Source organism: Cnephaeus nilssonii (genome assembly GCF_951640355.1).
Source record: "Cnephaeus nilssonii genome assembly, chromosome: 17".
Classification (NCBI taxonomy): domain Eukaryota; kingdom Metazoa; phylum Chordata; class Mammalia; order Chiroptera; family Vespertilionidae; genus Cnephaeus; species Cnephaeus nilssonii.
This window is the reverse complement of record NC_137088.1, coordinates 6323564-6336883: the sequence shown is the minus strand read 5'-3', so window position 1 is coordinate 6336883 and position 13320 is coordinate 6323564. Positions and strand designations below refer to the sequence as shown.

Here is a 13320-nt window from a genome sequence, read left to right as displayed (position 1 = left end):
GAGCCTGGCAGCCATGCTGCATGAGGCATTCAGGAGACCGAGTGGACAGAGCCTAAAGGGCACCCGACCCCTTACTCGGGTGGTCCCAGGAAGACACCGGTCCCTGGGGCTCCCACCCTGACCCTGACCTCCACCCCTTCTGAACAGGACTGCCCCTGGCTGCTCTTTCCCACGACTGCATTCTTTCCCTCCTCTCTGGAAACAAGCAAATTGTTTCCAAATGAGAAAAAGCAGCAAAGTGAATATAGCATTTATAATGTCTGCTGATCAATGTGTGTGTTTTTCCCCCACCAATGCACAGGAGGTGTATTTCTGTTAAAGATAAGTATTAGAAAAGGAATTCAACTGTGACTGTCAACCAGGTAGGAACGTTTAACCAACCTCCGTGTGTGCGTAGGCCTCGGGGTTCTGCTGGTAAATCTTTGCAATTTGGTTTCCGGTAAATCGCTGGAAAAAGATGGCAAATTCTTAAAAACCCACATCCTACATGGAATGAGCAGCTCCGTGCTCTGGAGATCAGTTAGTACGTGAAGACTTTACAAAGGCCTCAGGAATGCTTGGCACCTGCTGGCCACCTGAGCGACAAAGCCTCGCTCGGCACTGACACCCAGGGAGGCCTGCTCTGATCACGGGCACCTGAGCAGCGGACTGGGGGGTACCTTCCCCACCCACATCCTTCTGACTTCAGGTGGCCCCGGTGGGGTTGGCCCTACCCCCAAAACCTGTACTCCAGCGAGGGTCGCATGACCCAAGCTGGGGCTGGGCCGGTGACAGCCACCCGTGGGTGGGATGGGACCTTGGCTGAGGCCAGCAGGAAACAGGCACTCTTTTTATTTTTGTTTTTTTTTCACTTGGACAGGAACTGTATTGTCTTACATGCACTGAGTCCTTTCAGCTTCAAAACTACCCAAGACCTAAGTCAGAGAGGCTGAAAGCCAGGCGCCATCGTCACCTCGGTTGACGTGAGGAGCACGGCCGTGTTCACACCTGGGAACACACAGGGAGGCCTGCCCTTGCTCGATGGGCAGCACAAGGAGGCAGGACGGCCTTGATCGGAACCAGGGGCCAGAGTGCCTCGTCCTGGCTCCTCTGTGACCCCACACAGCCTCATGTGATCCCCACAGGGACCGGCCACCAGCTGTGTCCTCCCAGACACCCCGAGAAAAGGGACCGGAGCCGACTACCAGACCTTCCTCCCAGCCCCGGCCCCAGCCCCAGTCCCAGGGGAGCCCTGCCCACCTCGTAGGCACGGGAGCCGGTGAGGCAGCTGAGAGCCTGGGCCCCGCCCACGGCGGCCTCCAGCTGGCGGCACTGGGCGGTGGTGCTGGAGTCCATCCACACCGGGCAGTCGCCGATGGAGAAACAGGCCTGGAGGGAAGGGGCCAGGGCTCAGGCTTGGGCTCTGCCTGCTGGTTCTGGGACTGCTGGTCATCCTGCCCTGGTGTGGGCGCCTCTTCCCTGGATGTGACCTTGGGAGGCCCAAGGGCAAGCCCGTCACGCCCACACCTCAGCCTGGCCCACTGGGATCTCTCCCAGAAAGCTCGAGGCTGAAGGTTCTGGGGAGGATGCCCGAGTGCCACAGGCGATGCCAGATGTGGGCAGGAAAGGACTCGTGCCACTCTGCCAGGGCACCTGGAGCCTGGGAGGGGAGGAGACGCCAGAGGCGGCCTCCCAGCATCAGGAGGCATCCTGCCCCAAGAGGAGATTCCCAGGGGGCCACGAGCCAGAGTCAGGCTGGGCAGGTGGCGCCGTGTGATGAGGGCTGCTAGCACCTGACCCTTTGTCCAGACACCAGGTATGCCCACCGCAGGGGGGCAGGGCAGACCTTACTCATAGGACCACCGCCCAAGCCGCCTTCCTACACCCCGACAGCGCTCAAAGCCTCACCCCTCAGGGCCTTCCTTTCCCCTCTACGGAAGTTTCTTTGACTCCCCGATCCTGGCCAGTTACCTGCAGCTGCTCGTGTAACGGGAGGCCCGGTGACAGGCCTGTCAGCACCCGACTGGCCCCAGCTTTCCAGTAGACACTTCCATGTTGCTGTCCAGGGAAAGCCAGGTACACGCTCGTTAGGCCACACACTGGTGTCACAGCCTTCAGGAGACACAGAAAGCACAGAACGACCCCAGACCGCATGCAAAGAACCGGGCTCCAGGCCAGCCCTGACCCTCTCAGCCACAGAGCTCCTCCTCTTCTCGAGGCTCGGTTTTCCTGTCTATACAGTGGGGGGGGGGGGGGGGGAGGGGGGGAGGGGGAGGGGGCACTCTGCCCCGTCCACCTCACACCTTGTAAGAAGATTCCAAGAAGGAACGATCACTCTGGATATTGGTGCTTTTGTAAAACTGGATTGAAACAGATGGCTCATAATATCACGTGAAATTCACTCATTCATTCATTTCCAGGGGTGGGGAACCATTTTTCCTGCCAAGGGCCATTTGGATATTTATAACCTCATTCTCGGGCCAGACAAAATTATCAACTTAAAAATTAGCCTGCTCTCTTTGGTCCATCATTTCATCAACTCACCCCTAACGCCTTGGCAGAGCCCGACCAAATGATTTCTCAGGCGCCTTCTACGGCCTGCGGGCCGGACGTTCCCCACCCCCATTTACCCATCCATTCATTCCACAAACATTGAGCACCTAGATCATGCCAGGCATGGGACAGATGAATAAGACGGTGTTGTCCCTATTCTGCGGGATACTGAAGGTGAGTCAGGAAAAAAGGTACACACGTATAATTAGAAAACCCTGGAGGTGCAGGCAGGGCTGTGGGAACAGGCAGGAGGGGCAGGTGGAGGGTGGCATTCTAAGCAGTGGGCCTGAAGCTGGGGCGGGAGGTGGGTGATGGGGCTGGGAGGAGAAGGCCGCAGCATCAGGGCCTCGATGCCCCGGCTCAGGAAGTCGGGGTTTGTCCTGGAGGTGTGGGGACTCCGGGTTAGCGGGCTGTGGCAGGGCTGGCTGTATGAACGGGCCCGCGGGAACCCTGGAGAAGGCGGGCTGCGGGCAGGGAGGCTGGAGCCGAAGCCCAGAGGAAAAGGATGGCACTAGGCCTGGGCCACAGGGGAGCTGGAGGAGCGGTGACAGATTCAAGAGTCGTGTGCAAAGCAACGTGGGAACCCCTGGATGTGGGGGTGGGAAGATGACGCCTGAGGAAGGCAGCCTGAGGAAGAGGTGTGGGGGCAGATGGGTGCTCAGTCTGGGTCGTGGTAAGTCTGAGGTGGTCACAGGGCCCCCGGCCATGGGGGTGAAGGGGATGCCTCGGAGGGAGAGGGTGTCTAGGCCTGGGATCAGGTGAGGGGCGGACAAGAGCACCCGGGGAATCTGTTTAGTTTAACAAGGACGAGAGCAATCAATTCCTGTCCGGTCACGGGGAAGAGGCGTCTTCCGAAAAATTAGTGAGCACTCGCTCACAAGGGCTAATCCAGCAGGGGCAGAAGTGACCTTAGACTAGTGACATCGCCTCCCTGTGCCTTGGGGGGGCCCCCCCTCCCCCCATGTCAATGGCAATGACAATAAAAACAGTAGTAGTTAAAGCTTAAGGATTTTACATACGTAGGCACTGTTAAATTTTACACATTTAACGCTCACACTGAGCCTATGACAGATGAGGGTAAGCAGGCCGCAGAGAGCTGGATGGCGTGTCCCGGGTCACCGCCGAATTTGGCAGAGCTGGGGATCAGACCAGGCAGCGTGCCAGAACCCCCGTGCTGACCCCCCCGTGACCCCACCTCGTGGGAATGTTATGAGGACTCAGGTGATTTATAGCAAAGGCTCAGCACTGCGGCCAGCACACCTTCATTGTAAGCAGCAGCAGCAGTAGCATCTCTACCACTAACACTGCGACCGCTGTTAGTGTAATTCCTGACTTTCGTTTCACATCCAGGAAACAGAAAAGCCATGTTAGTGCCCCAGTCATCACGAATTCACGCCAATCCCTCCATCCCCGCGTTCCTCCTCGCCCGCTGTCCTATTTCACCCAATGAGCAATCGTAAGAACTGTCTCCGATCTTTCTGCAAGGAGCCAGGCCATCTACCCTCCCAGGCAAAGCAGCTATAGGGGCTCCTACAACAAAATGTGCTCAGGGGGTCTCAAGCACGAGCGCCTTCCCTCTCGGGGAGCGGGCACCTCGCCCCCGGCTCCGCGTGGTCCGTGCGGGCTGCTGCACACAAACCTGGCCTGCCCCGGACAAGGCGAGGACTCGAGAGAAGTCGAAGCCCGAAGCCCTCATCTTCTCCAAGATGAGATCCAAAGCCTGAGGAGAAAAGCAGAACGCGCCGTGACTGCACTGACCCATGGAACCACACAACCGCACAAGCCTCGAAGCGCACACGGAAGGGCTTGCCATTACCGCGGAGGTGACGAAGAAGGAACCGGTACAATGGATGAGAGAGAGCCACCGATGTGAGAGAAACAGTCACTGGTAAGCGCCCCGACCGGGGATCAAACCTGTAACCTAGGCATGTGCCTGGACCTGGAATCAAACCCGCAGCCTTTGGATGTACAGCGTGATGTCCCAACCAACTGAGCCACCTGGCCAGGGCTAGGCTAAAACTATTTTTAAAAAATGGAAGCACTAATGACTAATCCTTAAAGTCTGCCTCTCCGATTTGTGACGTCCAAGCACTCGGGAAGAGAGAAATCAAGGCGGCTCAAATTTTGGTTTCGTTTGTTTGTGTTTTCAACCCTTGATATTAATGACGTCACTTCACTGCAATGGAGAAGTGAAAAGCAAAGCAGAGGGCTCCCACCAGAAGGGGGCTCCGGACCCACAGTCCTCATGTCCAGGCTGGAGAGACAGCAGGCAGGGGGTGGCCATTTATCCCAAACCCCTCTGCCATCCGCCATCCGCCATCCGCCATCTGCCATCCGCCATCCGCCATCCGCCATCCAGTTGGCGTCTTCTTTCTAGCAAGACCCCCTGGGGGCATAGATGGCAGTGCCCAGCAGAGCTCGACACTTCCCCTAAGACTGCATAGCAAGAATTAGAGTCACCACAGGCAGGGATTTCCTTGTGGGCGGAGAAGCCACCTGAGCTTCCGGCGGACCCCGCCATCCCACCCAGGGCAGGGAGGACTCCTTCCACAGCCTGGCTGTGGCTGTCAACTCTAACTCTGCTGGCCAACCTCCTGCAGGGAGTGTGGGTACCGCTGGGGCAAGGATGGGCAAAACTAGAACTTGTCCAATCCTAGAGGCTGCTCATAATGAGAAACCACCCTGGCCCCAACCCCAAGCCTGGCTCTCTACCCACTGCTCACCCCCAAATCAAGGCCTTGACATCATCACTGGGACCTCGAGACACCAACTCTTGCCTGTCACCCCCAACCCCTCCACCACTGCCCCCCCCCCCGGTCTGGCTCAGCCCTCCGAAGCACATTCGGGCCAGCCTGCCTGGTGGAAATTCATCCTTGACCCCAGTCCTCCAGGATGAGTCAGGGTCAGGCTGATACATAAGAAATCAGACTAGCTATCTCAGCAGAAAGAATTTCCTACAGGAATTCGGTTAAACAGGTATTGGAGGATTGGAAACGCTTTGGGCAGACACATTCCGTTCTGCCTTTGGCTGGCCTCCCGTTTCAGGACTTCGCGCCCCCTGTGGCATATCAGGCGGCTCCCAGCCCTATCCTGCCTGTCTGTGCGGTCCGCACCCTCGGTCCTGTGGCCCCATGGGTCACCTGGATCTGGCAACAGGCACCTTCCTTTCTCATTGGTCTTGAGTGGGCAGGCCTGCTTGAACCTGGTGGGGCAGGTCACCAGCCACCATTCTGGGAGAGGAGGGGTCTGGGGGCTGAGCGCTAAGAACCCAAGGCTGGATCTCAGGACATAAGGGGGGTCACAGGGCCTGAGTATCTGGAAAGGTTGGCTCTGTGGTATCTGGGAGATGGAGACTGGCTGGACTTCCCAGCTGCTATGGCTCCCGAACCCAGAAGCCCTTTGAGAGTCCTCTCAGCTCAGTACTGACACCAGCGGAGGTCGAGCCTGGCCCTAGGAACCACATGGCCTCCAGTTCCCCATGAGGACTTGGGTCTCAACAGACGCTCTCATGAGCTGCCACCTTTGGGCCTCCTAGCAAATCACCAGGTCTGCTGGTCAGGCAGGCTGGGGACAGGAGAGGGACAGGGATCCCTGTGCTTACCTGGACCCACATCAGGACTGGAGAAGTCACTGTCAGACCATCCTGGTGAACATGAACCCCACCCTGAGTCCTACAAGGAGAACAAGAAAGAATGAGGGGCAGCGCTGGGGCAGGGGCCCAGCAGCAGCAGGTCCTGGATAACTCCAGTGGAGGCCGAAGTGCCCCCTCCTCCAACCTTACGAGGGGACGCTAGATTGAACAGGCACGAATGCTGAGTGAGATGGGAAGAGAAACCATGAACATTGCCCAGAGTGGCAATTCTCAGAAAGCACCAGCAAAAGCAAGCCTCGGAAGGCAGGCACTGGTGTCACTTGGTGCAACGATCAAGGAGGGACTGGGGGAGCACGGGGTTGGAGGAGCAGTCCCCCCAAATCCATTGCAATTGGAGAGGGAAAGGTGTGGCTACAGGAAGTGCTGCATCCGTGAGAAAAGTTCTCGGCTATCAGGCCGAGTCCTTGGATTACAATCTGTGGAAGGTTACCTGGAACCCTCTCCCTCTCCTCCTCACCCCTGCAAGACCCTCATCCAAAATGATAAACGAGTTAGAAATAAGATTTAAAATAACGATGTGCACTGGGTACTTTTTTTGCCTCATTACAAACCACTTCAAAACGTACTGGCTTGAAACTACTTAGCTCACGCTTCTGTTGGTCAGTTGCTGGGCTGAGCTCAGCTGGTTGGTTCTTCTGGTCTCACTCATGCCTCTGTGGTCAGTTCACTGTAGCTAGAGGGCTCTGATTCTGGAGGCTAAATTCTGCTTCTCTTAGCTGGGGATCTGGGGGCAATGAGGCCACGGGTCCCTCAATCTCCAGCAAGTCTAGCCTGAGCTTGTTCATGTGGTGGCGGTATAGGATTCCAAGAATGAGAGGAGATGCATGCAAAGCCTACCAAGGGTTGGGGTTAGAACTGGCATAATGTTACCTCCCTCGTGTTCTATTGGTTAAAATCAACAGGTGGGGAAAGGACCCCATCTCTTAACGAAAGGAGCTGCAAAGTCACGTAGCAAAGGGCATGGGTACAGGGAGGCGTGGAGGATGACGGTCATTTCTGCAATATACCACCATGTGCAAAATCCATACGTGAAGCATATTAAGAGACACATGAAGTGCTCAAAAGAAGAACTGAGCAAATGGGAAAACACAGTATGAGCTTAGGCAGGAAGACTTGACCTCTTGTCAATTCCCTCCAAGTTAATTTATAAATGTAATATGATCTCAATAAAAATACTAATAATTTTGCTTTCTGGAACATTAAATGCTGATTCTAAAGTAAGCATCGATTAAGAACAAGAAAGAGTAGCCACGGAAACTGAAGAAGAAGAACAATCAGAGAGGACCAATAATTCCAGATATTAAATCCTATTCGAAAGCTGGAATAATTAAAACGATGTGTTACTGGCTCATGGACAGACACACCAACCAATCGAGCAAAAGAAAATGCCCAGAAATAGACCTAAACACACACAGAGAAATGTAGCATAGGACAAGGCTGGTGTCTCAAATCAGCGAGGTAAAGATGGGCTTCTAAAAAAAAACTATGGCCGAAACCGGTTTGGCTCAGTGGATAGAGCATCGGCCTGCGGACTGAAAGGTCCCAGGTTCGATTCCAGTCAAGGGCATGTACCTTGGTTGCGGGCACATCCTCAGTAGGGGGTGTGCAGGAGGCAGCTGGTCGATGTTTCTCTCTCATCGATGTTTCTAGCTCTCTATCCCTCTCCCTTCCTCTCTGTAAAAAATCAATAAAATATATTTAAAAAAATAAAAATAATAAATAAATAAATAAATAATTGTGTTAAACCACCGAAGAGTCATCTGGAAAAAGTTAAGTTTATGTATACTAGTCAATGTCATGCCATGCACCTAAAGAAACTCCAAATACTTTTATATTGGAAAACTGAAATCCTATAAGAACGAGATGCAAACGTAAGTGAATTCCGTCATAATCTTGAGTAAGGAAGGCTTTTTAAAGTATGACTCGAAATCTAGAATAGAAAGAGATGGAGAAATTCGATGGCATAGAAAACAAAGACCCACGTGTGGCAACAATAGCAACAAACCATACACAAGTCAAAACAAACAAAAATCTGAGAAACATATTTGTGATTCATGTAACAAGAGAGACAATTCCTCTAATATGTGAAGAGCTCCTAGAAATTGATAATAGATAACCAATCCAACAGAAATATGGGTTAAAGGACATGAAAAATAACTTCACAGAAAAAAAAAATTCAAGTAGGTCTTCAACATTTGAAAAGATGCTCAGCCTCATTCACAATGAGAGAAATGCAGAGTACATCGGCAGAGTTACCATTTTTCACCTCTCTGACTGGCAAAGAACCAAAAACTCTTTTACGACCACAGTGAATTGCCAGTGCTGTGGGAAACACTCTCATGTATTGCTGATGGGTTGCAAATCAATTCAATCCCTACAGGAAGCAATTTGGCCACACCTTCGGAAATTATAAATCTATTTGCTCTTTGGTCCAGCAATCCTATTTCCAAATTTTTATCTTACAGATACACTGGCACATATGTAGGTAATTCACTACATCATTTTTCTTTTTCTTTTTTAAATACTTTTCTCCAGAGACCGTTTTGTGTGTTTTTTTCAATATATTTTATTGATTTTTTACAGAGAGGAAAGGAGAGGGATAGAGAGCTAGAAACATCGATGAGAGAGAAGCATCGATCAGCAGCCTCCTGCACACCCCCTACTGGGGATGTGCCCGCAACCAAGGTACATGCCCTTGACCGGAATCGAACCCGGGACCCTTCAGCCCCCAGGCCGAAGCTCTATCCACTGAGCCAAACCGGCCAGGGCTACTACATCATTTTTCATTGCTAACAACCCAATATCCTACACAGGAGATGGTATATTTACCCAATGGAATATTATGCATCTATAAAAAGAACAAAACTGTTCCACATACTAACATGGAAAACACAACCAAGTGATTGTGAAATGAATAAAGCAAAGTACAGAATGCTATATGTGGTATGCTTTTCTGTGTGTAAGAAAGGGAGAAAATAAGAGTATTCTTATCTGCTAATATTTCCATATGAAACTCTGGAAGGATACACCAAAAACTAACTAAAGAAGTAGAGGAGGCCAGGAGGGAAGAGATGAGATCATAGAGGGATTAAAACTTTTCAATGTAGGCCTTTTGTTTCTTTTGAATGATGTACCAAGTACATGCAATGCCTATTAACAAAACAGTTTTATTAAAACAACCGCTTTGGAAGAGAACTGGCAATTGCTTAAGAAGTTAGACATACACCTACCATACAACTTAAGCCGTTTCTGGGTATTTCATTTCCAAGAGAAATGAAAGCTTATGTCAACACCAAGACTTGTATGTGAATTTTATAGCCTCCTTATTTATAATTATAAAAAACTGGAAACAACCCAAATGTCTCTCATCAGGTGAATGAATAAACTAGTTGTGATCCATTCATACAATGGATACTATTGAGCAATAAAAAGAACAAACTACAGCCCTAACCAGTTTGGCTCAGTCGATAAGAGTGTCGGCCTGCAGACTCAAGGGTCCCAGGTTTGATTACAGTCAAGGGCATGCACCTTAGTTTCGGGCACATACCCAGTAGAGAGTGTGCAGGAGGCAGCTGATCGACCTTTCTAACTCTCTATCCCTCTCCCTTCCTCTCTGTAAAAAGCAATAAAATATATATTTTTTTAAAAAAAACAAACTACTGATAAACATGGATGAATCCCAAAATGATTATATTGAATTAAAATGTCAGATAAAAAAAAAAGAGTATATAACTATGACTCCCTTTATATAAAATTCTCAGACCCAGCACAGTACCTGATGCAAAGTCTCAATTGGTACCTACTGCATACATGCATGAATGCATGAATGGATGGATGAATGAATGAAACTGCAAAGGAATGGAGGAGGGAACACTCCAGGCACAGAAAAAGGGTGCTGAAGACCACAACTCCTGCAGTTGGATGAAGCCAGAATAGCATGTTTATGGATGTTAAAGGCTGAGTGGGGGCCCCCCCAAACCAGCACCCCACACACAGAGAAATATGCACATGAGGTACGTACCCAAACTCTGGAAGGTCTCTGTCGAAATGCACACTGTCCTCATAGAAGACCTTCATCGCTGCATCAACAGCAACCACTTTCACCTGCAAAGCATTCGAAACGATCGGGCAGAGAATCTTCCTCAGCTGCTACCCGGGTCCAGGGACAAACTGCATCAGGTGACCTGAGTGGTTCAACCTGGAGACCTCCTGGAAGGCTGGGGTGCATTGTCGTAACCATGGCAACCGAGCCTCATCTGGGGACGTGCCCAAAGATTTAGTACAAAAAAAGAAGCTGAGACTGAGTTGAAACACCCTTGTAGCTCAAGGAATCTCTGCCCACCAAACGCCCAAAGCCAAGACCCTCTTAGAGATAAATGTTCAGAGATGAGCTGATTCCTGGCCAGGAGGCCTGAGAAGGAATGGCAGGCTAGGGTTTGGACATGCCTCTGGGGGACCATGTCTGCAGGGATCTGAGAGCCCAGGCAAGCGCCTGGGCTGTTCCCACGGGCACAGGGCCTGGCCCTGGTCCAGAGACGTAGTGTCCCAAAGCGGCAGAACTCCACACCCAGGGGTCCAATTCCTTCCCCAGACATGTGGGGACACCGAGGCCTTGCAATGCAACCAGCCTTACCCAGGGTCCCACAAGACTTTGCTCACGGACGGTCCGCCTCCCTGGCCCATCTGAGAAGAGAGGTTTGACTACAACTGTGCTGGCTCCCCACGTTAAGAAAGGGGCGCCTTGGGCCAGTTTTGACTGCTTGCCTGTCCATGGGGTCCTGGGGACTGCACAGCCCGTCCCCTGTCACCACTGCTGGGCTGCTGACCCGGCCAGGCTGGTGCCAACCAAGGGCGGAACAAAGTTCAGAGTACATTGTTCCATTTCACCAAAAAAAAAAAAAAAAAAAATTCAAGCGGTCATCTGGTTCCAGGTCACCTACCCGTCCGTCTGTACCCCCATCTTACACTAGCCGAGTACCTTCGGGGTCCTGTTCCTTGGTGGCCGCCACGGCGCGCGAGCCCGCCGCGTCCCCAGGGCCCCCTGGGCACATCCCCACCGCGCGCCCCCAGGATCCCGCCGCGGGGGGAGCAGGAGGGCGCCGTTTCCGGGAGGGCGGGGTACAGGCCAGATCGCGGTCGGGCGTCTTGTGAACGGGGGGGGGGGGGGGGGGGAGGAGAGGGGGAGGACGGGCAAGGCGACGCCGGGCTGGGGCGCCGGGTCCCGAGAAGTCCAAGAGGGAGGTACGCCCACGGCTTGGCCTGGGTGTCCCCGCACCGGGGTCCCCACCAACGCGCCGGGATACGCGGAGGCGGCGGCCCGGCCCCGAGACGGTACCTGCTGCGTGCTGAAGTCCCAGCCCAGGCAGCAGAGGCGAGCGGCGGGCTCGGCCATGGCCGTGGAAGCTCCGGCGCCCGCCCGCCCGCCCGTCGGTCCTCCCGCGGCGTGACTGTCGCCGCGCTCCAACGCCCAGAGACGCAGGGGCCGCCCCTCGCCCCGCCCGGCCGGCCGGCCTCCTGGACCGAGCCACCCGCCGGCTGTGCTCTGGCTCCGCCTGCCGGGCGGCGGGGGCACGGACGCGCGCGGTCCTGGGCTGGGACGCTGGGACTTGGAACCTGTGCGCGGGACAGGCGCGGTCTGCGCAACCCGCTCGCACCAACTCCCCGCCCTGTCCCTCCTCCCCGTCCAGCTTTAAAGCCAGCTTGCCCCTGCCTATCTCTGGTGGCCCTCGGCCTGGAGACCTTGGGTACTGCTGGAACAGATGCCCACTCATGGGGGTGACTCAGGGGTCGCAGGGAAATGTGCCCTGGGCTGGGGCAGAGGGCTCCGGCAGGCCCTGTGCTGACCCAGCCAATCTGTGTGTTTCCCCATGTGCCACAGTCCACCTCCGTATCCAAAACCAGAACTCCTGATGCGCCAGGGCACGGTGAAAGGGGAGAGAGAACCGAGATTACAGTAACGCACTCCCTTTCTTCCTGGAGCTGGGGACACCTTCCTTTCCGCTCATTCCACCTGGCCATGACCTTCTATCCCGGGGACTGCCTCCTTCCCAAAGCCCTGCCAACACCCCCCTGGGTGAGGTGCTCCGCTCAGGAGCTTCCCGGCCCCCAGATGCAATGGTCTAGTTACCCAGCTCTCTCTTGCAGAACTGCCTGGAGCCCAGATCCTCCTCTTGGCCCCAAGTCCCACCATCACAGCAGAGCTGGGCCCAGAGCCAGGGGGTTTGACTCCAGAATCCACATTTAACTACCAAACAAGACAGTTGGCTGGGCAGCCTTGTTGAGAAGGCCGGTGGCAATATACAAATGTCTCATGAAGGCTCTTTCTCAAGCTCCTCTCCCAAGGCCTCACCGGGAGGCCTTGTCTTGCTCAGAGTACCTTCCTCTTGGGCTGAGGCACGTCTGCCATTCTGGGGACTCATCCTTTCTCTTGAGAGAACAGCCCTTTCACTGAGGCCACAGAGAAGACTGGGCGTCCGAAAGCCCAATGACTTACATGAGGTCTGACCATTAGCAAGGAATGAAGACAGATATCTTACTTCCACATGGTCAGTGCCTCTCCTATTGTCTTCCTTGTTGATGTCCTGAAAAGGGGCACCCGGTAAGAGAGGGATTCTGGGAAACTGTTGGTTTGGACGTTTCCTACATCAACGTTTCTTAGTCTCCAGCAAGGCTCTTTCTCTTGCCCAGGCTCTCAATGGGCAAAGCCCACCCACAGAAGAGGAGTCACGTGATCCCGTTTGCATACTAGGAAGAGCACTAAAGAATGGGGGCAAAGGGGAGGAAGGGAAAATTGGTTCCCATGCGGTTGCAGGAGGCCTGACCCAGGGCAGACGTGCTAACGGATGGAGAGAAGTAGATGGACTCGAGAGATATTTAGGGATCTCCGGGACTCCGTGGACTGAGAGAGGGAGACGTCAAAGGTGACGCCCAGCTTTCCGGTCTAGTTGGCCTGGTTGGTTAACTGTTGATGCATAAAAATACCCTCAAACGTGGTGGCTAGAACAACAATCTTTTATTGTTCCTCACACATCAGCGCGTCAGCAGAGGGTGAGCTGACCTAGACTACGGCCACTTGGGGTGGCTCTGCAGCCCGTGTCTCTCATCCTTCTCTTCCTGGGACCAGCAGAGTGCTCCCA

At 53.6% G+C, this 13320-nt stretch overlaps 1 protein-coding gene across 2 annotated transcripts in view; it reads right to left on the bottom strand.

The window, feature by feature from the left end:
* The window catches only part of XYLB (xylulokinase), a 36839-nt gene extending 25182 nt beyond the window's left edge, over positions 1 to 11657 (bottom strand). The window contains exons 1-7 of one of the 2 annotated variants that reach the window (XM_079794954.1): positions 11520 to 11657; positions 10206 to 10288; positions 6134 to 6203; positions 4172 to 4252; positions 1951 to 2037; positions 1240 to 1368; positions 382 to 447 (exon numbers count right to left, since the gene is read on the bottom strand). In XM_079794954.1, the coding sequence (XP_079651080.1) occupies positions 382 to 447; positions 1240 to 1368; positions 1951 to 2037; positions 4172 to 4252; positions 6134 to 6203; positions 10206 to 10288; positions 11520 to 11576 (573 nt within the window). In that variant the 5' untranslated portion in view covers positions 11577 to 11657. The remainder of the gene's footprint in view (positions 1 to 381; positions 448 to 1239; positions 1369 to 1950; positions 2038 to 4171; positions 4253 to 6133; positions 6204 to 10205; positions 10289 to 11519) is intronic. The other variant, XM_079794953.1, reaches the window with a different exon arrangement.
* Between the last annotated feature and the right edge of the window lie 1663 nt (positions 11658 to 13320).